The 25,602-nt window shown below is 40.1% G+C and overlaps 1 protein-coding gene across 1 annotated transcript in view; it reads left to right on the top strand.

Annotated features, from left to right (window-relative positions):
• The window catches only part of RELN (reelin), a gene marked incomplete at its 5' end in the record, with an annotated part of 296,306 nt that overhangs the window by 120,625 nt on the left and 150,079 nt on the right, over positions 1–25,602 (top strand). Inside the window, 4 exons of the mRNA XM_082479306.1 lie at positions 9,012–9,044; positions 10,246–10,324; positions 18,304–18,400; positions 23,763–23,814. Coding sequence (XP_082335432.1) covers positions 9,012–9,044; positions 10,246–10,324; positions 18,304–18,400; positions 23,763–23,814 — 261 coding nt within the window. The remainder of the gene's footprint in view (positions 1–9,011; positions 9,045–10,245; positions 10,325–18,303; positions 18,401–23,762; positions 23,815–25,602) is intronic.

Genomic DNA, 25,602 nt, shown 5'->3' with positions numbered 1-25,602 from the left:
TCTATGCAATGGCTTTTGCAATAAGAAGCTGTTGAACATTATGTCAGGAGCATATACTGAGTTATTCATGTAAGATATGAACACTACGTCCATGAAAATGAGAGAGAAGTATTTCAGGTTTCAGTTTCAGTGTTTGAGTTTTCAGTATTTTAATATTTCAATGGAAAGTAGGAAGGGGGGTACAGAGAGGGAACTGAAGGTGTTAGCTAACAAGCTAGGAAGACAGTACTGTTTTGGATGAATTAGAAAAATGTAACACAGGTGCTGGCAATCACAAGGGAGTGTTATAATGATCTGGGTGGAAGGTGATTGGGCCAGGGGTGTATTGGTATTTTTACTGCAGGGAAGGAAAAAACATCTGGAGGCATTACCAAAATGCATTCGAGATTCCGAACAGGAGATAAATTGTGCCCCCATGATGTGGATGTAGAAGAGTAGTGGTTTGGTGACTAGTATAAGGGGATTTAGGAAGAGAACTGTTGGCAGGATCACCATTTGGGATGTGCTAAGGAGGACGGTGAGGATATCTCACACAGGCCGCTTGCTTGGATGGACGCAAGTCAAGAGAGGAAAAATCAATATGCAGAGTCCTCAGCATAAAATGTGGAAAAGCCTCATACGTAGATGAAGCTCTCCAAAGCACGGCTGCATAGTGAGCGCACGGTGGCCAAAGGCAGTCTGTGGTTGCCAGAACAGGTAAGGAAAGGAGAAGGAAGTAAAAGACGTATTGATGGTGGAGTGACATAGAGCCGGCAGTGACCGGCACGATGAAAGCTATGTACAAGCAAGCTGAAGGGAAATATATGACTATCAGTGTCAGAACTGGCAGCGTGGTCAAGGAGAATATGGGCAAAGCAACAAGGTTTCTCCCTGCTGGAAGAAAATACCTTGATAAGCAGAGACTAACGAGTAGAAACCCATCCATACAGGCTTTGACAGTCCTTTCTTCAGACGTGCTGTACCAGGAGATTTTAGTAGGAGAGCTGACAGCAGAAATTGTAATTCTTTCACCCTGCTGTGCTTTACATTTCTCCAATTTTGGAGCATAACCTAAACTCAAATCAACATTTTAGCAATACTTATGTTGGTCAGAACAATAAGTCATTATGGCGCTGTGTGCTGTGAACCTGAGTTCATAGGGACACTGCAGGACAAGGAGAAAATGGGGTTTGTGTATCGCTTGTGTGTAGAGAATAAAAGATGCTGAGAAGTGCCATCCCTGGGCCTTCACTGGCTGCTCAACTGTCATAGACCCTTTGCCTCCTGCTCCCACCTGGCCACCGATAGCCATGTCCTGCACAGCTTCCCTGAAAGGGCCTCCAGCTTCCCCACCTTGTCATAGTCTCCCACATCCTCATGACTTTTGTGTTTCCCATGATTTTCCCAGCAATTCTCTTCACTCAGAGACTTTCTGGATTTGTCTTCTCCAAAATATTTGATGTCATTGTGATAACTCTGCAAACGTCAGATTTCAAATAGTCAGGGATCACCCAGAGGTACTGTTCCATGAGTTGTCCACAGTGCATGACAACCGTGTAATCAGTCATCAAATTTCTCTTCAATACCAATGTGCAACCTTCTCACAGGTTCTCTTGGTCCTTCTCTGAGATTTTTATCCTCACCAAGGCCTCTCTCCCCTTAGTTTCCCTGCTCAGCCACAGTTCTCCTGACCCAGATAGTCAACCACCCCATTATACATTGCCCTTCCTCCCATCTGTTCCAGCACCAGCATCTCCTCTACCCTTTTGTTCTTGTTTCTTAAGCAGGCAATGCTCATTACATTAGTCCCTCAAACCAGTGCGTATGATTATAACTCTTATACTACCGGGATTAATTTTTTTATTCCAATAAAAGATACTTCCTTTGAAGCAAACTTCGCTTCTTTTATTCCATGAAGACAGTCAGAGCTTCATCAACACTATTAATATAAACAAATTATTCTTTCAGAAACAATTAGTGAATTTATTTAGAAGCAGACATATTATTAAGATGTATATGCAAAACCGCAAGGTAGATTGACATAAATGAGATGTTATGGTCTGTTTCTGGCCCTAAACATTACTACATTGAAATGCTGTAGTGAATGATGTGACATATTAAGTAAAGAAAATAAAACCACAGGGCAACTTCATTGTTTTATTCCGGGACATTTTTTAATAACTATGTTCACTGGAGGTGATATCAGACTTCATACTAACTAGTACAAAGGGTATACATGAAGATGTGAAAGTAGCAAGGAATCTCAGAAATCATGTTCACTGTGACTGTCCACCCTCAGATGTGCATTAGAAAATCCTAATAGCGTTAATGGGGTTTGTGCAGTGAAGGGAAAGTGTAGTTCTTATTTTGAAGAGAATTAGAGGATGACAAAGGGCAGTGTTGAGGAATGGCAACACCAAACAAGCAGCCCTATGTGTAATGTAAATGGAATAAGGAATGATACTATAGGGAGAGACACCAAGGAAAGTAAAATAATTGCTTGAAAAGCTGTGTATTCAGCATATAATAAATATTTTAGGAAGCTAGAGAGATCTTTGAGAACTGGTGTAAGCTTTTAGATTTCATAAGAATTTTATTGCATATTGAAGAAAGGGGAGAGAAAAATTATCAGACAAAAGAGTTAATCCAGCACAAATAGGCAAGAAAACAAAAACTGAGTAAGCCAAGAAGATAGATGTCTTAGAAATACTTTTAAGGACAAATAATGTTAATGACTGACTATATTCTTGCCAATAATATTTTTAATTAACAATCTCTTTAACTTGTTGATCTAATAACAAAATCAATGGAAAATAAGGTAGATTTATTATTGTGCAGATTGATTCATATTTATTCCTGGCTTGAGTAGAACAAAAATCATACATTAATAAACTAGCATAATTAAAATGGAATTTTAATTCCAGACCTGGCTGCATTGCAGTGTAGAACTCCAAAGACTTCAGGTCTGCACGAACACAGCGATGCTGCTGGGAGGAGCAGGGATGGAGGCAGCCGGCTCTTGAATCACACAACCCCTCCTGCCTTTACTGCACCGAGCGGGGCGCTAAAGGGCTAAGGAGACCGTTTGCCCAGTACACTATGTAACTGTGGACCAGTAGTACGGTTCTTTGGAATAAGGACCACACCGGGAAATTTGTTAGTGTGTAATTTAGTTCTGACTGACTAGAGGAGAATCTCAGAACAGTAAAACCTAAGAGATGGAAAAGATGAAGGATGTCATTCCCTCCTACTGCAAAATCATTCCTTGCAGCATAGTTCCCAGAATTTTATACAATCTCATACTCAATGCCACAAATTATAGGATTGGGATTCTTTCCTTAAGAAACCAGTCTACTCTCTGGCAGATGTCTGCATATGAAAGTAAATCCTGAGAATTGCCCAAACTCTCTTATTTGATAGCTTCTGCCTGAATGTTTGTGGAAGACCTTTTAGGCGTGTTTTGTACCTTGTAAATATGGATTTAGGAACACTCGAAAAACAAATGCAAAACAGATTGCAGGCTCTCAGGCTTGACCAGAGCAGTATTTTACAAAACAGAAGACTGGAGTTCAGAGCTGACATATTGTTCCTTGGCTTATGTGTCAGGGAGAATAATGCAGCCCTCGGGCAACACACTGACTCTCTCTAGGGGGATGTTCAGCCTCTATCATTCAATAGCAACTTTGTTTACCAGTAAAGAGAAAGTATTGGCAGGAGTCTAAATAAAAGCATTAATTTTCTTTTTCATCTTCATCTGGCTGCTAATGACAAGGAGATTAGACTTTTTCATAATCTGCAAAACAGAATATACCTCTCTCCACATCTCATTTCTGATGAATTGATGAGCAACAGCTAATGCCTACTGGCTGCTGAACTCTGAGCACCATGTTTGTCTGGCATCATTTGAGCATTTGTTTCTCTCTAGTTCACTTTTCCTTTATACTTTTTAAAAAGTCCAGGGTTCCAGAAAAAATTATTAAAAAAAAAAGTCTGTTTATTTTCCAGTGAGTTTTAGGAATGTTTTCTTATGCTGTATTCCCTACCTATCCCTGAACACAGGTTTAACCCCGCAGATCTATAGAATATGGGTGTCAATAGTGCAAACTGATGTTGCTGAAACATGTGTGTAATTTGCATTATATTAACTCTTCTTTTTTTTTTTTTTTTTGAATGGAGACTGGTTTTGCTTAACAGTTAGCTGTTACCCTGTTTAATGGTTTTGGTTCTTATTTTTCCACTGACATCAGTATGATAACCAAATCTTGTTTCCCTCCTCATATTCCAGCTCCTCTATCTGAAGATGACACTCCTTTCCCACTTCTCTCATATATCCCTCCCTTCCAGTTTAACCAAAACAGGGCATATTTTTCTATTGGTTTAACCTTTCAATAGCCTTACTTCATCCACAGAAAATTTTAACCTTTCACTCCAAAAGATGCCTTCATTCTCCCCCATCCCATTGACACAGAGCACCACAATGACCCCATTGACTTCTGAATTCCCCATTACTTTCCTCAAGTTTCTCACGCTTCCAGTTTGACTGTGGCCTTTCTCTCTCTGAATCACTTTGTATTGTGTACTTTCTTCTGTGCTTTTCCTTACCAAAGTGATTGCCTTGTCTTACAAGGCAAGGATCCTGCATTTCCTTACATTTTCTCATATTGTATTTGCTCATGCCTCTTAGATTGTGAACTCTGTTGAGCTCCATTTCCATTCTTTGCTTAGTACAATTCGTCTCTTATAAAGCTCTGCATATACCCAGGGTGATAGTTAAAAATCAAATAATGAATTCATTTACTTTACTTTTTAAAAAGGTAGAACATTCTCATTCAAGCTAAGGTGCATTTTGGAGCCACATAAATACTGATTCTAAATTTGAGCCATCCAAACAAATGCCGAAGGAACATCTAAGAAAGTGAGTCATGGTTTAAAATATGAACTAAGATGGCCTTTTTTTCCCCCCTCTCAGTCTGAAGTATTGTATACTTTTTAATTTGTAAATTTTTTACATTTTTGCACTGTATAGCTACTCTGCCCCATATAATATTTTTTAGCTTTGTCACGTTATGCAAGGAAACTCCATTTGACTTCAACCATACTGTATGGCCTACTGGACAATCCATACTGTTTTAAAATAAGTAGTTCTATAAATTTCTGCTCCTGGGTCGTGGCAACCCCCAGTATCAATACAGGCAGCCCTGCCAAGAAGGACTTGGGGGTACTGGTGGACAAAAAGCTGAGCATGAGCCAGGAATGTGCACTCGCAGCCCAGAAGGCCAACTGTTTCCTGGGCTACATCAAAAGAAGCGTGGCCAGCAGGTCGAGGGAGATGATTCTGCCCCTCTACTCTGCTCTCGTGAGACCCCACCTGGAGTGGGAGACCAGCTCTGGGGCCCCCAACATAAGGAGGACATGGACCTGCTGGAGCGTGTCCAGAGGAGGGCCACGAAGATGATCAGAGGGCTGGAGCAGCCTGTGAAGACAGGCTGAGAGAGTTGGGGTTGTTAAGTCTGGAGAAGAGAAGGCTCTGGAGAGACCTTATTGCAGCCTCCTAGTACTTAAAAGGGGCTTATAAGAAAGACGGGGACAAACTTTTTAGCATGGCCTATTGTGATAGGACAAGGGGTAATGGCTTTAAACTAAATGAGGGTAGATTCAGGCTAGATTCAAGGAAGAATTATTTTACAATGAAGATGGTGAAGTACTGGAACCGGTTGCCCAGAGAGGTGGTCGATGCCCCATCCCCAGAAACATTCAAGGTCAGGTGGGACAAGGCTCTGAGCAACCTGATCTAGTTGAAGAGGGCCCTACTCATTGCAGGGGGGCTGGACTACATGACCTTTAAAGGTCCCTTCCAACCCAAACTATTCTGTAATTCTATGAAGCTGATAAAAAAGGCAGATCTGAAAATATTTTAAAACTACTACAATTGATTTTGTGTGATGTTCTAAATTTCTAGTATTTTGAGGACCTTAATTAAAACATTTGAAGATGAACACAGTGCGGTTTTGCAATGAAATATAAAATGTAATACAGAAATTATTTGTAGGGAGATTAAAGTCTAGGTTTATCACTCATTAAACAGTACCTTCACAGTCTTTTGTCATATTCAGCTCTGAAATTTGAATTACAAATTAGATGAAGAAATACCTGAGGCAAAAATGCTTGGGCTCCTCAGATCCTGTAAAGATTTGGGAAACATAACCCCTCCTTGACATAAAGTCTTTATTTGTAAGAACAACCTTTTGTGTGACGTTAAGTGTTTGCTTAACTCCACTTTTATTTTTTTTTAAGTGATCAGTAGCACTAGTATTTATCTGCACAATTTCATTCATTTCTGTCTGTTGATAAGCAGTTTTGTTTTGCAATATACTATGCTTATAATTGAAGAGCTGTTTTAGGAAAAATTCTCAGATCCCAATTTTGTATTCTTTAATCACCCTAACAGCTAGTTATATTTCTAAAAATGCCGAAGTCAAAGGAGTTTGCAAATGCAAAGATTCCAAGTTTGTGCTATACCTGTGCCTTTTGGCTTAATGCTGAAATTTTGCACAATAACTTCAGAAAGTATTGTTAGTGATTGTTTGTATCCTGGTGTCATGGTGTCCTCAAACCAGGACACCAGGGCTGCACCACCTTCCATAGAAAGCCTCTTCCAAAAAGCAATGCCAAGTGACGTGGGATGAATAAGAATGTAGTCTTCCGTCTTCATTTTGAGTTCTGAACTGCTCTTGTTGGAGAGGAAGATCTCTTTCAATTGATTTGCTCTCAACGGCTAATGACATTTGCTCGGGCAACTGATGAGTCTGCCCGTGATGTGGCCTGACACAACTGTCCTCCTCATAGATGAACAGTAGCAGAGTGGATCTCAGCCACACCTGTGTTAACAATGGACCATCACTTAGTGATAATCTGGAACTAATGAAAAGAGGTAATACACAGCATCAGAGACAGAGGTCTTATTTTAAGCTCAGCCTCTTACAACATCAGGAGTATTTCAAATCCCATGGCATAATGTACTTATTTTCCTACAGGCAAAATCCAGAACAGCTTGTGTTGCTCAATCTGGGAAATAATTCAGTTAATCCAGTTTAATCCATTTCTTCTGTGGAAAGAGGTTTTAAAAGTTTTCTAGAGAAATTTATATATGCCTCCATGGAGAAAAACAATGGATGGGACTCTAATGACCAATGCAGTCTTTTCCTGTGTAGTATCCACCAGTGCAGCCCAGCGTTATCCTGGAGACAGTGCCAAGCTTAATGTGCGATTGGAGTTATATCGCTCCAGATTCTGTACCATCATGACGAGAGGTCTTGGCCATTGCTTGAATCATTATTGGCATTTCTGCTGGGGAAGACAAAATGCCATGGATAAGTTTCTTGTATAAAAAATGGAGCTAGTTAGCTGCACAAAGAAAGAAAATATTTCATATTTCTGCATGTCTACAGTTTGTATTCAGCATCAGACTCTTAAGAATGCCTTTGCTCTTCACTGAAGTAAAGCTTTGAGTGGTTCTGTGGTTGTTTTCAGCCTTGTGTGTATATATATATATATGTAAGGTTACTGGATGGAGTAAAACTGGTCAGTCTTATTTGTCAGTCAGTTAAATCAAAGGTTTCTGTCTAAGCTAAATCCAGGCTGCTTGCCATCCTTTTCTGGTCTGCAGATACCTCCGTTGTTTCTTGCTCAGTCTTCTTAATCACCAACTTCCCCATGAAATGTTGCAAATTCATTACAGAATGTCACGCCTCCATGAAAACTCAGTGTTTAAGGAGAAAGCAGGAAGAGAAAAACAAAATTCTTGAGATTTGCGTTGGACTTTCTATTCAAATTACTATGTGTGAGGGCCCTACACAGATTGCTGCATTCATTTCTATGTTTATTTTTAATCTATTTTTAATTTGTCAGATGTTATGACAGAAATTGCAGTACTTCAGTAATTTTTTGCAAATATGCTGAAGAAATCAGGAGTACTGATACAATTTAGGTCAGCGCCAACAAGAAACACAGAATCATCAAAAGAGTCGTGGCTACAAAAGTTCCCTTTTTTTGGTGTTCTATTTACCAAAGTACAAAATACAGCTGGAACTATAGTGGCATGGACGAGGTACTGAGAGACAGACAAGGTACCTGCTCCCTAGGACCTTGCTTATACGCACCTTCTGTGCCTCCGTGAAAGAGGTGTAACTCGCTTTGGATTTAAGATTGGGGAAGTCTGTGGATGTAGTAGCTCCCATGGAGTATCTAACAGGCTGTGTAGCCACCTTCTAGACTCCCCCATATTTTTTATGTAGCTGTGCCCTTACAGATACATTCTATTTTAATTTGTGTAATTTTACACCGAGACTCCTGTTGAAAAGTGTTAGGAGAAGACTACTTAATCAAGTTTTGTCATTTCACACCCTGCACACACAGTGTCTTCACGATGTTCTACTGTTTCTCAGAAGACAAAGGCCTACTGGGGAATTGACTCAGCAATGCATATAAAAATGTGCTTTAAAATAAGCGCTTGATTCAGTGATTTGCTGAGTCAGTCTCTTACTTGTTGCTCTAGAATTCTTTTTTTTGTTGGGAATTTTTCTCCCAACAATATAGCTAGTAGCATGCCATCCAGTGTAGTATAAAGGGTCAAAGTGAGGCATTTTTGCCTCCCTAAGACAATTTCTTTTGTTCAGCCTAATTTCCACTCTCTTAATCAATCACTGAATTACTAAATCTTAATCCAAATTATTTCTAAAAATATCTCATAATCCTAGACCAGAAGTGATCTTTCTTACCTTGCTGTGCAACCATTTCTCTCTTTCATTTATTATCGATGCTTATTTTAATTAGAGAATATTTATTTTTTCTTTCCTATTAGATTTTTATAGCTTTCAGTGTGTATCACATTTTTCATAATTAAACTGTCAGGATAGTTGACTTAAGAGAACATGTACTGTATAATTTGTTTTATGCTGTATCGATTTTTAATGCTGCAATTAAGCCCCGATCATAGAAGATATTCATGCATTGTGTGTCTTTGTTCTTTGCAGCCCCGACAGAAGCTCCCTTACATCCTCACCTAGGTAGGTGATTTGTCATTCTTATTACTAAAACTCAGAATCACTAACTTTGTTATAATAAACAATCTATAAGGTCATATGAAACTAGCTCTGGGGAATTAAAATAAAAATGAGGCTCACATAAAATGAATTGAATTATGTCTAATTCTGATTAGTTGTTTTTTCATTGTGGTTTTTATTGCTGTTTGTTTATTGCCTTTGAGCCCTTGCAGTGCGAGCATATCATGCTGCGGAGCCTTTCTTCCTAGCCGTGTAATAGAGCGTCTATTTGCATGAGGACCCGCAACCCCCAGTGCGGGACAGCCCCGTCACACCAGTGCTGGCTCACTGGGAGGAAGGTTTTGTCCCAGTGCACCTCCGAGGCGCAGCCAGGAGCAGGGCAGAGCTGCTCCTGCTCTCCAGGCAGAGCGCAGGGCTCGTAGCAGAGCTCCAGCCCCACACCCATCAACCCGTGCATTGCAAATTGATTAATCCGGGACAGATTTTGGCATCCCTGCTCTGCTTGAATAGCAGGTGACAGTCGCTTCATGCGTTTAATGGAAGCGTTTGTAGAGAAAGGTCTGTTTAATACAAATACAGCTGCCAAAGTTTGGGGATTTATTTTTTTTTTTATCATCACACGTAAATGATACGTGAAAAGACGGAGTTCAGAGCTTGCAGACTGGCAAGGTTAGAAACGTTTGTGTAACGTAACTCACAATTTATATTCCTTACGTGAGCTGACCTTTACTGCCAGCTCCACTGGTAGGAGCAGAGAAATTCCAATGAGCTCATGGATTTTTGCTTATGAGTTATCAGAATGAACCCCCTCACTAGTGCACTCACGAGGACATCTCATCCCGCCTTGTGCCAGTGCTTACAAAATCTGGATTTGGAAGGATTTTTTCTGCTCATTCAGAGCAACCAACAATTTGGAAGAAAAGGTCTTAAAACATTTAGTATGTATTAGATGACTGCATCTTTTCATAGCCATCGCACTTTGGTGATAGAATGGGAGACTTCTTAATTTGATGTGGTACTGCGATCCAGAATAAGCAAAGAAACCTGTAGCTGAGAACCCCCTGCTTTTGTAACTAGCATAATTTAAAAAGCTGATTTCCTTGTTTCACAATGCATTACTTTAGCTGTACGTAATGCAGCGCTTATAAAGCACTGGACAATTACACTGGATTTTTTTTCATATAGTGCTTCCTTTTCTTTGTAGCTGAAATGCACAGTGACAGCATTATCTTACGAGATGACTTCGACTCTTACCATCAGCAAGAATTGAATCCTACCATGTGGTGAGTTTCAGACTTCTACTTCCCTTCATATGCATTTGAGCAAATTAAAACATTTTGGTTTTTATAGCGAAGTATTTGTATTAAATTAATTCCCACATACCGCAGCTCACATTGGTGTAAGTTTATGTGTGGCTTTGCTCCATAGGGACCTAAATATATTAGTTTATTAATTAATGGTTCGTGAGTGAGTGAGAAATTCTAAGACCATTGAAGCGAGTGACAAATTTTCATTGACTTCAAATTTTGAAATAATCTAAAAATAGAAAGAAAGAGTAGAGATGAGCTCAGTGAATGTTTTTGTATGAAGATTTTCATTTCTTGAAATCATCATCATTTCATAGAAAAGGTGATGAATATCAATAATTAGAGTTTGTTTTTTCAATATTTTTTTTCATTTCATGTTCATGTTGTACATATATCTGGTGAAGTTAACTATAGTAAAAACTCATTCTAAATTGAAAGAAAATGTTTCCAAACCATCCAAAAGAAAAATTTAACTGGAATTAAATACCTTCATCTAATTTTCGGCTGCTGAAAATGTTTAAGGTTGATTTCTTTCTTTTATTTGTGGAAGGCAAATTTTTTCAAAACTTTTGTATTGTATAGGAAGGAAAATCCTTCCCTTCCCAGCTCTGTACAGCAACTCCCAATTCCTTGGTCTTTTTCGTTCAACGAAATTCCTGAGTAGGGTCTTTTGTATTATCACAGTCCGCGCCTGAAACAGCAAGCACAGGTTGTAATCATTTTTTAACCAGTAGATGTTGTTGGAGAATCTTGAGACTCCATGTGCATAATAAGGCAAGTACAATTTGGGACAGGACAGGCAGAAGCTTTATTAACTCTGATCATAGAGAGAGAGCACTCGGACAGCATCTCCCCCTCTGCTCCCCTGCTCTCTGCCAAGTGATTGCAGATACCCAACACATACACTGTTTTGGGAAACAAGGACAGAGGCAAGGAAAAGCAAGCATTTCAACCTTAATAAAGCCAGCTATCCATCCCTGGCAGGGATGAGTCGCTTGAGTTGCTGCCACAGTTCTAAGGACTCCAACAGTAGATGACACGACAATATGGAGAGGTGGCTGTTGGCGGAGCCTATAGGAGTGGCACTGAGTTAGTGGTACCTTAGTTCAGAAGTGCTGAGTTGGAAACCATTACAGGCTATTGGCTTTTAGTCAAAGGGAATGTTCTTTTGTCAAAGATGATTCTTAGCCAGACCTCTCAATCTTAAATATTAATAATTTTTCCACCGTGATGATCACAGCGATAGAGTACCAGTTCATATGATATATGTATGTACATCATAAAAGAGGAGGTTATAGGTCTCCTAGAGTACAAAACTGACTCTATTTTGTATAGTGAATATTTCTGCTGGTCATACTATACCCAGATAAACCCATCTATCGGTCTTAACATGAAGTTTTGAAGGTTGGAGTCCCCTTTTTTTAATATGAGATTGTTGCTGAGTTTTCTATTCCTTCCAATCCTATTTCATAAATATCTTTATTGATTTAATTCATACAAGACAAATATTTTACTAGGTTAGCTTGTCTTGTTCAGAGAGATTCTTGACGGGCATTTTAGCAGTTACCTGCATTTGTTAGTTAGGAATACATATGTTCTGTGAAATCTGACTTCATTTTCCTTTTTATTAAGGCCTGTCACAGTTTTCCATCTGTGCAGGCCTTTCACAGTTTCACCATCTTATGTAAAAAGATTGTGGTTTAGGAATTTTATGGATTTTTTTTTTTTTGCACATGCTTATTGTAATACTTTGTGCCTACTATTTTTCCTTCTTTTGTTCCTTTTGTATCATCTCTTTAAATGTTTTTTTCTGGAAAGATGCATTAAGGACCTGGAACAGTGTAATAAAAAAACCTTCTTTCTTTATGGGAATGAATAGATCAAGGACTCTTAATGGGTTACAGAATAGCTGCCAAGGTAGATAGCTTTAGCAGCAGAGTGTTAAATGGACTTGAGTGGAAAGAAATGAGAGGAGGCATTATTTCCCTGCAGATGTCTCATAACTCACAGAGGGCCTGTCTGTTGGGAGCCTCCGTAATTTATTTATCTGTTGCTCTCTTATCTTTAGATTCATCCTTGCTTTATAGCAGTCTCAACAGAGAAATTTCAGAGTAAAAGAGCCCCCAGTCTCCTGCTCCTTTTGTCCCCAGTATTTGGGTTTGGGCCCCCTGGGATAACCTTGACCCACCTTGGTTGGTGGGTCAGTGCAGAGAGGTGTGTGCTGGGAGAGAGGCTGCCAAAACTCACCACAATCCTGAGACAGATTTTCCTGTAATAACACCAGAAAACCAACGTGTTCAGCAATGCTAAACAGAAGCGGAGCACAAGTAAAAGAAAACCCTAATGAGGTGTCATGAGCTTCTCTGCATAAAGGATTTCTACAGTAGCTCTGCCTCCAGTGAAGACCCGCTTAGTGGCAGAAAGCTCATTCTCATTTGATTGTCTAGTGGGAGTTAAATCAGGGATTATTAACAGTCTACGCCATCCACCCTCAAATTGCATTTTTTCCCCTGGCAGCTGCTAAAATCCCATCTTTACCACAAACAATTGCGGTAACTGCTAGAGCAGGATTTCCAGCCCTGCTCAGCCCCTGGTCTGCTGCGCTCGGAGCGTGCGGTAGCAGCTGCCTTCTCTGCACCGGTACTGCAGCGGTGCCTTCCCACCAGGGGCCAGTTAGACTAAGCCACTCTAATAATTTCTGAAACCGTTATTTGTGCAAAGATGAAAAGAGAAGCATTTGTATTTTCCTATGGTCTTTTCTTCCCAAATCCTACATAACACTGGCTTGGATGTGATTAATATTGTCCCGCTCCTCCTGATCCCCTTTCTGGCATGTGCAGCTCTGGCAGAGACAAACAGTCGAAGTGCACGAGCAAAGCATTTTATAGCTTCTGTGTGTGTCTAATTTTATGAGTCCCAGCAGAGCCAGCGTGTCACTCCATCGCTGGGAGAGGCCTCACATCAAATAACTATTTTGCACAAGGGCACTGTATGATTTCGAGAGCGACTGCCTGGGTTTTATGGATTTCTGCTCTTTCAAATGCATTAACAGACACATCCCACCCAGCAGCCATCTGTTTCTTCAGAGGCTCTGGAGCAGGGAAGGAGCGGCTACGAGTGTTTCTGGAGCTGCAAGGGGAGGAGAAAGGGAAGGTTGGGATGCGGCTCTTTGTAAACAGAAAAATCACAGCATCTGGGAATGGGTTTCTGACCTAAATCACAGGTTGGTGATTGAGAGAGAGCAGGAGAAACTGCTAAAGTGGGAAAGGACAAGGAGAGGGGGAGGCAGCAGGAGAGGACCCATGAGGAGAAGGAAGCAGGGAGGATTTCTGTGCTGGAAATGCAGGAATGGGAGCATGTCTCTTCTCTCTCATTTTCTGGGGACTCAACCACCACGAGGATTATCTTGTGTGGTATGTCCAACTAATTTTTTTTTTTTTCTTCCAGCATGCAATCATGTCAGAATTTGATTATTTCCAAAGTCCCTAACCCGTAGGCACAAACCTGCTTACTTAAGCAAAGATATCTTCATTTTTTGGCTCTCATTTGCCACCAACTTTCCGAAGATCTCTTTGGCTTGTGAAACAAAAGTGCTTCACACATTTATAAATGTCCAGTACATTTTATGTCTAGTGTGTATTAGCTGTGGAAGTTAAGGTAGTACAGGTGATCGGTGGTCCATGAGACTTGCTGAGAACTGATAGGAGTGCGTTAGTTCAGCAAGCGCAGGAATCATGGAAAGAATTGATTTCCCCCATAAGGAAAGGCAATCTGCACCGCGTGCTACTTGCCAGGGAAAGTCCAGAGAGTGGCTGGATGAGAAGAGGTCCAGTATGGGTGGTGTCTGGAAGACAGTGTAGGTCACTGAGCACCTGTTTCTTTGATCATCTTGCCTCCATGTAACCTCATAAAATTGCAGAGGAGAGTGTAAAAAAGGTGCTACATAAAAAGTAGAACAGGCCACACAAGAACAAATCTAGAAAAAATATTCTCTTTAATCCTATGATAAATGATTTAATGTTGAAACAAAAAGAGAGGAAAAAGAAGATGCATAAATTAGTAAAGAAGTGTTGCTTGCATTAATGTATGTTTCTGTATAAAACACTTAGTTTTAACAATAGGCCTGTAGACAACAGGGGATTCAGTACATTTTGAAAAGAAAGACGTTGTACAGAAGCTAGTTGCTGGCTAAACTCTCCTTCCCAACTTGATGCAATGTTTGATCTCAAAACCTATCAGCATTCCAAACAGCAATCACTTACAGAAGACATACTCTTCAAAGATGACAGGAAGAAAAGCTGAGCATGTAAAATCAATCAATAAGAAACAGGTTCCATCACTTCTTCATGGCATATGAGAAATGCAGAGGTACAGTGATATTTTCAGTGGCAAAGAGGTGGAGGAAAGCTTTGTGACAGGAGAGAGAAGTCCTAAAGTGGTTTCCAAATTGCACTAAAACTGCGGGATTAAACTTCAGAAAGATTTATGTTTAAAAATCTCTTGGCAGCTTGAGATGTTTATCTTCTTTATAGTTCAGACATCACAAAAGACATCAGTCAATATAATGTCCACAAGCTCAGGTATTGTAGAGGGAAACGAGATGACAAATAGGGATGAGGAAACAGCAGATGTTTCCCCTTCAGCAAAGAGAAGAACAATAGCAGAGAGAGGTGGGACTCTCTAAGCCAGAGATGAGAGCGATGGCAGGTCTGCAGAGAAGACATCGAGATGAATATGACACACGTCGAAAGTGGCAGCGAGTACCAGCTGTGAAGAGAAAGCTGAAGTGATTTTAACGTGCAAAGATTTTAGACCAGGCAGGTGAGAAAGATAACGTGAAAAGCTGCACCCAGCCAGGGCAATTAATACTGTCTCCTGTTTGTATAAATGGAAAAGAAATTAACCTTCCTGTCTGCACCAGGAGAGGAGCAAATTGGATCATTTCTAAACACGTAATACAATGACGATGATCTAAGGAATAGCAAATCAATTATCGGACTCTTCATGCATTTCTGTCAAGCTACTGAGCAATTTATTGTCAGAGGTAATACATTTCCAAGAGAGTGCTAAGGTTTGAATCAGGATTACCACTGGCCATCCAATTTCATATGAGAGGAGTCGTCCTAGAAGAGATGATGATGAGCTGTATTAGAAGGATGGTGTTTCTGGATTTCCAGACCACATTACAGAAATAGAATAGATAAACAGCTGAATCACTTTGTATTCGTTGAAATGTGAGAATTACAAAATTAAAATATCCTTGGATTCTGTACCCTGACCTTTTACGAGGGACTAAGTGTTCCCTACATAGTATTCATAGGCAAAGTTTTCCTGCCATATCTCCCTCTCCCTCAGGAGTTCAGGCACATGCTCCACTATGAAACCACTAAATGTAGGGTCAGATAATGAAAATAATGCCCATAAACAGCCAGAATCCTACAGAATTGCAGGTATTCTTCTAGTTGCTGTTCTTGTGTTCTTCAGCTATCGGAGTTTAGGGGTCAACTGAAATTTAGATAGTGACAAAACACATCCTCTGTGAACACCGTTTCTGTACTTTCTTTTAAAGTACACTTTGGTACACTCACGTGTTCTCTTCTTGCCTTATAATGAGAAATAAAATTATGGGCCAGCTGTGGCTTGTATAAGTAAGTATTAATTCATTGAAGTCAATAGGAACTACATTACTTTATGAGAGGATTTAATTTTGCTACTTAAATCCAAAATACTAAATGCTGTCAGTGTGAATTGCTGAATGACTTTACTGACGTGTTCATACAGGGAAAAACCTGTAAGGCTTTTTTACATCTGACTTTGTTTGGGGAAGTGGAGCTGAAACTGACCTTTAATAAAATCTCAGAATAAGGGATTTGGAAAGTGGGAAAGAGGCATCCATCTTTACCTTCTTTAATGGACTTGGGCATAAGAAAGCCAGTCCTGTGCTGAATTCACCCAGGACCAACTGAAGAGACCTAAAATAACAAATGCAATCAATTATTCACCACATCTATGCATCTGAAAACCTAACATCTATCACTCAGCACAGCTTAGCACTCACAGACCTGCAGGGTATTGTGCAGGGTATTGTATGCTGCGCAGACTTAACCCATTCTGCCCAAAGTTCCCCACCCTTTGCTGCCCTGGGAAGGTCTCCCAGGAGCTGGGAAGTGTTGAGGAGCCCCAATCTGCTGCAGGAGCAGAGCAGGAGGTAGCTCCACTTAGTTAAACACATACTTTAAAAATTCATTTGAACATGATTTCTTATCACTACCTATGTTGGCAGCAGCCCATCCTCCCCTGCCCAGACCTTTTGGATGTGTGATCCCCGCAGGGAAAAGCTGCCCCAGACCCATGGGGTAGGTGACAGTGCTACCAGCCTCTTCCTAGCAATGCAGCTGGAGATTTCGTTTGCCCCGTCCAGGACCATGGTGGGCTGATGGTTTTCACGTATTCAGGAACAGACAAATCCTGCTCCGAGTCGTTTACAGAAAGGCTTGCAGAGGATTAATGCAACACTTATTAATCAAAAAAAAAAAAAAAAAACCAACAACCAAGCAATATAAATTAGGACAAGAGATAAAAAAAACCAAGGACATTTGTATAGGAATCACCTATGATCAATGAAAACTGTTACATATGTGGACAGTAAGTCCCTATCTCCTTGGGATTTCTTCCTTTCCATCCAATTTCCTGTAAGATCTGTCATCCAGAAATTATCTGGACAATGAACAGATGGAAGAAAACCAAACCTTTGCACACTGCTAAACTACATCCGGGCTGTGTATATTGGAATGTGTATTTTGGTGGCATTATACATCAGAAAGAGTGGCGGAGTCTGAGGCACTCTGTGTGAGAGAAACCAAAGAAAAAAATGCCTAAATACTCCTTACATAAGTCCATCGCACTTAAAACTCTAAAAATACCAGTTGTCAAAATACAGACAAACATCAGCAAAGAATAAGAAGGCTTGGAGTGAGTTCATTGTGAGCTTCATTGCTTGCAGTGGAGTTGCTCCAGGAGCAAAGGTTTGCCTGTAGGTTCAGTGTCAAAGCTGAGTGTTGGATGCCTGAAGGCAATGTTTTCCAGCCCCACTGGAGGCAGTTTGTCAGGGGCTGGGAGCATCTCCGAGATTTTTTTTAAATCTGCTGCTCGTGCTGAGAGCCCATACCCTGATCCTCAAAGGTGAAGGAGAAGGCCCTTTCCCTCTGCTCTGCGCTCGGGCTGCTTGCAAAGTCCTTCATCTTCAATTAAGAAATATCAGGAGAGGTGTAATTACTTGGCTCAGCAGCACTTACCAGCCTCTCTTGGATTTTCTTCATACTTTTTCCCCTGAAAGTTGAACAGAGTGGCAACTCTCTGATACCAGGAATATGGGCTATGACAAATATGAATAGAAAGCAGCAGCAAGAGCCGCGTTACAGCAGCAGGGCTGTAGGAATCTCTCGGTGCCCGTTTTGGGTAGGGGCTGCAGCCTCGAATCTGCGCTTTGGGGTAACTAACCCTGGGGGCTGGAGGGGGGCTGAGCTTACCCTCTTCTCTCTCTATGGTAACTCTCCGGCGGTGGTTTTACATATGGTGTATCAAACATGCATAAGGATTTTGGAAGAAGAGTAACTTCAGGGTAAATTATATATGTAAATTATATGTGTAAGAGTTCAACATTTTTTTTTTTTTTGTGATGGTTTTGCAGTTGATGAGCAGGGACACTCCTTTTTGGAGTGGGGACAGTTTGCAGAGAGCAAGAACTTCTTCGCCAGGGCCTTGCTCGAGAGGCAACTCCGGTACATCACGCAGACAGTTGCCCAACCTTTACATTCAGCACCATGATAATAAAACAGTCCAATTTATCTGAGCGTCAAGCTATAAAGGTCTTATTTTACGGTTTACAAGCCTGATGTAGTCTCAAACGTATGGTTTCCGATTTCCATTCTGAACACGGTGTGTTCTTCCTGCAGGTCTGAATGCAGTAACTGCGAGGTTGGAGAGCAGTGCGGTGTGATAATGCACGGCAACGCCGTCACTTTCTGCGAGCCATATGGTCCCAGAGAACTGGTAAGCGAAGGCTGGCTCGTCTGCCGGGGCTGGGACTGCAGGCTATGAATTGAGGCTGCGTCGGCTGCAGAGATGTTGGTGTGCTTTAACAGTTTGGTGTTCAGCAGAGAAGCTCTTAAGTAAGGCAACAGGGCCATAAAAGAGCACCCTAGGAACATCCCAGTGTTTTAAACTATAGATGCTAACCAAAGGCTATTGCAATAATTTGCAAGGGAAAGTCTCTTGATGCAGTGTGCATCCAAGTTGTTTAAAGTATCTATAAAATACTGGAACGGCGAGGAGATAGAACTCTGTTGTCAAACTGGCATCATTCTCTTTTTATTTCTGACAATGAAATAGAGACAAGGTACATTTTTCTTCTCTTATTTTATTAGCTGTGTCCCATTTTTTCTTGTCGCTGTTGACAAATGTTAATTTGGTTGTAAAACATCACTTGTGAACAATGCATCCTACAGACTCAAATGCAGCCTGGAGCAAGCACCTGCCAGTCTCAGGAAAGTCTACGTAACAAATTGAGTCATGATGAAGGGGACAGAATTAATTTCATTGGGGGGGTAGTTCGGTCATAAAATTGCTGTAAGAAACAACGTGGTGCAATCTGCATTGACTTGGGATCATCTGGGTGTGGAAAATGAAATGAAAGATGTATAACCAATGCCCACATGTTGGCGCCGGGCAGCTAGCTGCAACGATATAGATAACATGGGAGTTTTGGAAAGAGCTGAAAAATTAAAAGACCAGCCCGAAGCCTGCGTAATTCAAAATTAATTTTCATGTTTTCAGCAGTCTTCTGAGTGGAGGGAGAGGCTGATTAGAGCTATTTGAAGAGCACACATGGAAGAGGGCCATAAAACAGAAGTGGTTTTGGCCAGGCATTTTCCCATTTCAGACACTGACAATTCTTTTAACAGGGTTAATTTTGCATCCTTAACCGAGACCAGAGTTCCACAAATGCAGTGTAGATATTGCTGGTGTGGCGACTGAAAGTCATAAACACATGCAACAATAATTTAGAGGTTTTACAGATAAAGAAGAATTTCGGTCATTTCCCTCACAGCCAGCTCCAGCCAGGGAATCCTGACAGGGATGCTAAATTGCCTCTCTGCTACTTGGAGTCCTATTTGAATACGCTATGCTTCATTAACTGCCTTGAGAAGAGATGCATTGTTTTATGTCCTGTGTAAAAATGAAGTCACAGCACTGGGGTATTTTTCCCAAATTTTTAACTCATTTTTAGTTGTAGTATTGAGCATAGGTAACACTCCTTGAAAAACAATCTGTTTATGATATTTAGCAAACCCAGGGTCCCAGCTCAGAGGGTGTGGAAATGTCATTAATTATGTCTTCTCCCTGCTGATATGAAGTTTAGACTATCCTTAGTAGTCATGAGTAGGCTTCAAAATCCAGTGTTGGACTGTATTTGTTGTTTTATCGTGTGGTGAAATAGCACTACCATGGCATCAGGAACTTGGGAAAAATTTATTATGATGCCAAAATGGTGTGATTAAATAATCGGCTGAAAAAATCATCATGCTTATAAACACTTAACAGCCTAATAATAAAAGTGTTTATAAATATTATGGCAGTGTTGCAGAAAAATCAAATCTTTCTGAAGGAACGTGCTTATGGCTTAACATTTCGGACGAGCACAGGATGGTGTTCATGCCAGAGCCCTGACCTAGTTTTAATTTTTTAACTATTTTTATTTTTTTTTTTTCTTAGAACTAACTTGTTTCTGATTTGTAGTCATGCTTCAGCAATTTCACAACATACCTCTTCCTATCACAAATTTTAAAACCTATTTCATTTCTCCAGTCTTTATGCATTTTTATTCTACCACCTTTACTATTTGAATCCTATTCTTTCCCCACTTGAAATGGCTCTTGAAATCTCTGTTTCTGATCATGGCTCCTAAAGCCACATTATTGCTTTAATATACTTAATCAAAAAGAGTTGAATTTGCAAAATGTATTATATCAACAGCTGTGACAGCTGCTGGCTTGCTTCTTTGACCTCCCTCTCTTCTCCTGAACCTCCGCAGCCACGTGTTACTGCAGGCAGAGGGTTTTTTAATGCCAACCGTCTATGTCTGTTGGTGAGAATTTACCACTGGCAAAATCCCGGGAAGATGTATAGCGTCAGAGATGTTGCAAGCAAAGGGAAATAGCTACCAAAGGCTCCCTACCAGCCTCTTTGCAGTGTCTGAACTTAGTAGTCTTTTGCAGAACTTTGCAAAAAAGTTTTTAGTGAGTCTAATGCTTTTTTTCTAAAGCATTACCGAAATAATTCACAACATAGTCTCTTTTAAGTCTACGTGAACGCCTCTTCTGTTATAACTGATACATTTAATTTCTCGGTGATATGAGCCATTGAACATTGATAAAGGGTTTAATTTTCAAACTAGAACTTGCAAAACATAATTAATTGAATATAAACTGGTACTCATAACTCAAGTCAGAAAGCATTTTATTATTTGGCATAATAAGCGTGATACCTAATACTGAATCTACCCTGAGAGAATGGACTTAAATGGGGATGCGACTGTATTTTCAAAGGAGTTATGTGAATGCAGCTTCCGTATTTTTGTTTAAATACTAAAATTACCCATTAGGAATATTCCAAAGAGAGGAAAAGTGTATTTTAAGTAAACATTATGTACAGATAGTACCAAATATTCAGGTAGTATTAAAAGTTGCTGTTTGAGATGATTGTGAAGCCTTGGGAGTCTGTCCTGCTGAATCTGTCTTAGTTCACAGAACTTTAAGAGCTGTGAAAAATTCCGTAAATTTTCATGCATCCTCCTAAAGCACATGTAGTCTTGCTATCAGCTAATCTTCAGTACATTTCAGTGAAGATCCCATTCTTTTATATTTATAACAAGTTCCTCTCCATATGTAATATATACATATAAAAGAAACAAAACACACCAAAAACTCATGTGAATTCATGCAGGTCTCCATCCATTATTTTCAAAAGCATCATTTCATGAATGCCTCAACTAGGTGCATGCCAACACTGGAAGAAGTCCAGTCCCTTTTTCTCTTCTACATCACCGCCTGTCCCCTCCCGCCGGGGGGAGAGATGGTATCCGTACGAGCATTGGTGGGCTGCATGGCGAATCACATCAGAAAACGAATCCAAGTTAAAACTGACTTGCAAAGGAAAAAGACTTGTTACTTTAACAGAAGTCAACTATTCAAGCTGCTTTAGCACATAGCTACCCAAAAGCTGGTGTTAGTACATGGAAGGGAATGGAGGCAGCTACTGCCTAGAATTTTTTAATCATATACATTTGACTATACATTCTGAGAATACATTTCAGAGATATGGAAATTCTTTTGAACGTTTCCAAAGGCAGAAAAGCCAATACAGGTGACAGAGATAACATTTGTTCTGTGTCAGTAGAGTCCTAAATAACAGTCAGAAAACATCTGTATTTAGGACTAGCTTTTGTTCAGTGTCATGCAGCAATGCGCAAGGTAATAATGGACTTCAGACATGAGAGAGATCTCTCTCAGTAGTTTTCATGTTCATCTGCATAGTAGATAATTAAAGAGAGCAGGAGTAGCTGATAATGGAAGGATATCTGCTTTCACTGTGTGACTCAGGGAAATTATGCAGGAATTGTACTGTTCATCATTACAAAACGCTGATAAAATTGCCTTTGTAATACTGCCATAGTTAATGGACGCTTGAAAGAATGTAGCATCTTCCAAGTCATTGAATCTAATCTCTACTTGGGTGCTAGTCTTTTTTAGAAACTGGCAGTTTGGTGTCCATGAGCTCAAATGTTTATCTGTATTTTGCAGAATACCACTTTTTTTTCATTCTTATCTACTGTTTGGTTTCCTTTACATCACTCATACAAGTAAAGCCAGAGGGTCGTTCAAGTCCTCTGGGTGCTCCGCCTGGAGCGGCCTCCATGCAGATTCCCAACTGAGCTCTGATAGCCAAAGACTGCTAGCCCCAGGACCTTACTGCTGGGGCTGAATTTGCTTAGAAATTTGACTTCTCTGTGGCATATCCACAATAAGGTGGGGTTCAGGGGTGCAGATCACAAGGAGCTCATCTGATGGAAGAGTCTGTCGCTGCTCTCATGAGAAATGATGGGAATTACCGATGTGTAGGGTCTGACATTGGAGGACAACTCCAAGGTCTTGAAATCTAGGATGTAGGCATCACTGGCAACAGCATCAGATTAATTTATCTAAGGTGTTTGCTGTCCCTGCTCTTCCAGTTAGATGACTTCTTTTATGATTGTGTAAACTGTCGGGCCAGATCATGCCTTTTTTCCTTTTCTCTTTTGATTTAATGTTGACATTGTCTTTCAGCTTCTACATTTTTCCTTCTTCAATATAGCCTCTAAAATCTGCTTAAAATGATAAATTATATCTTTGTTGGGTCTTTTGCTGAAGTGAATGAACCAAACTTTGAGTCTCCTCTTTTTGGGGTGACCCTCCAGTTGGTCTTTCTGCTTGCTAAACAGTTGCAATGATTTTTCAGCTCTTTGACAAAATAACTAGATCAGGCAGTACTTTTAGGCAGCGTTTCTGCCTTGCTTGTTATGTAGCTGTATTGTTAAGTCCAATTTTAAAAATGAATTGAAAATAAATCGGTGTCCTTCACAACCCTCTAGTGCTTTTTACCTTATAGTATTTTCAGGAAAACAGTCCTGATTTGAACTACTGAAATATGGGGGCATTGAAAGAAGTGAGAAAGGCCTCAAAGAAGGGTGGTGTGCTGAATACAGAGTGAGCTGCTTGGTGTTTTCTGCCTATTTCTAGGTCTTGGTTGGATGTCACCAGCGTGTAGATGCTAGTACAAAATTTCGTTGCATATCCTATTCATTATCACCAAGGTTTTGTTTGCTTTGCTGTTGAAGACTTAGGTTCTGTTATTCCCCCTTAATATTTAATTTTGTTATTTTAGATTTACTTAATGTTATTTTTATTATTTATTTATGGTCATTTCTGGTTCTTGTTCTGTGCTGGAAGAAGTGAAAGGCATTCTGTATATACAGATTTATACTAAGCTGAGCATAAACCGCAGCGTTCATTTTTTCAATCTCTTAAACACTGGTCAAAGCGCCAGTGTTTCACATAAATGTGCTTGCTTTGTAGACGTTAATACCATGAAAGAAAAAAATTTCCAGCTTTGACATATGATGAGATATCAATAATCAAAATGACATAACAGAAATGTCCATGATCATTCAACCTGAAGGGGTTGGCAATTAACAGTTTTATGCACGGGAGATCTAGGTATCCAGAGAGGTTCCATGCTTTCAAAGAAAAACAAGTGAGGAATGTGTTGTTCTGCTGATCTAACACAACCTCTCTGCTGTTTGCTTTTCTTCCTCTAGACCACCACTGGCCTTAACACAACTACTGCATCCGTCCTTCAATTTTCCCTTGGTAAGTTTAGCTTGCTCTTTCACCTGAGAAAGTGTAAAAAGTCATTATGCAAATGAAAATGGCCCTCAAGTTCAGGTTTAACTTACTGGTCGATGTCCCACTCAGCATGAGGGATTAAAAAATATTCTTAAAACTGCAGCACATTTATTCGTCTCCTAATCTAGAGCTCCTAATCTAAACTTTGGAAAGGAGAAACTCCAGTGTATACTCTGATAATAGTCATGTTTGGGTTTTGATCTTTTTTCACTTTTTTTATAACGTGATGGATAACGTAATCTCTTTCTCTGAAGTGTGATTTCTGTTTCTAAAAAATGAACTTTTTTAACATCTTGAAGCCTTGAGATATTCCAAGTTACAGCTGGGTAGTGCTGTTTTTAACACATCTGTACAAAGAGAATAGGGGCAGACCAAAACTAAATGCTATTTAGTTCATATTATCAACAGTGTGGTTGTGTACTGTATTACTCAGAATACATGCTATAAGTTATTGCACATTTTCAATGTGGAGTTGTGGCTATAAATTACAGCAGAAATTGTGGCTTGGGCTGAGGGCAAATTGGGAACACATTTAATTTGTTAACTCATATCTCAGTGTTCAAAATATGAAGGAAAAATGCTTTTGTGATATGAGTGGTTCAATAAAAAAGCAAGCAGGAAATGTAGTCTGCTTCCTCTGTGGACCCTTGGATACGTGTTTCCAAATCATATTCCTATTTTTTAAAAAGCAATTCTCCAAAAGTATCTCAGCAGACCTGTGATTAAGCTCTGGAAGTCTCAGCTGGAAATAAAAGCTATCAGGTAGCTTGGCAAGCATCTTGGTTTTTTTAATGGATTGGAAGTCAAAATCCTAGAAGGCTCAGAAATACGTAATTTAAATTTGTTTTTACCTGAAGTTGTTTATTTGACTATTTGAGGTCCTCGTTACTTGTCACCCTGCAATTGACTGCAATGTTAATAGTTCTAAGGATCGGTATCTGTCCTTTTATTTTGAATTACTGTTTTCAAACAGCCAGAAAAAAATTATCCATTCCCAAACTGAATTATTGTGTAAATATTGGGCACCTCCAATGAAAACCAGCCTGGAGCTACCCTGCAGTTTCATTCAGCCAAAGGGGAACAGCTCACTCGATCTGCCAGGACGTGTTGCTCACCTGCAGAAGCCTTCCCACCTTTGGCTGTGCCTGAGGATGGGTGACTTTTATAATGCTGCAAGTTTGCAATGATGGAGGAATTTTGCTTTTCAGGAAAATTTACAAAAATCTCCTATGGAGTGACGCAGAGTGGTTAACAGCAGTGCAAGCTGAATGGGTTGGTAGGTAAATGTTTGCTGTCACAGCTTGGTGGCTGGTGTCCACTGTAGGTGAACTGCTGAAGGGTGCAGGATCCCAGAAGTTTCAAAATTAGACTTAAGATTTCACTAGTAGCCTTTGTTCCTATCAGCTGGGGAAGGTCGAACAAAAAAGGGTAAAAAACAAGCTGAGTAGGAAAAACCCTATATGACAGGATTGTGATGAATATATGGTAAGAGTACCTTAACCTGTACCAGTAGGAATCAGTAAAATCCACGGTATGATGGAGCAGGAGAGGGGTGGATGCACATCAGGGTAAATCAGATTTCATCCTGAAGTTCGAAATGTATCACTTTGCCCCATGTGCCTCCGTTAGGCTTGAAATACAGTGCAGATTGGTTTTGTAACTGATAAAAACCGGCATGAGCCGGGGGACTGCTGCTGAGCTCAGCAGTACTTGGCTTCCAAATCATAAATCTAAACTAGGCATTTGCCAGTT

Source organism: Vanellus vanellus, assembly GCF_965231255.1.
Source record: "Vanellus vanellus genome assembly, chromosome: 1".
In the NCBI taxonomy this organism is placed as follows: domain Eukaryota; kingdom Metazoa; phylum Chordata; class Aves; order Charadriiformes; family Charadriidae; genus Vanellus; species Vanellus vanellus.
This window is presented reverse-complemented; position numbering and strand designations above follow the sequence as displayed.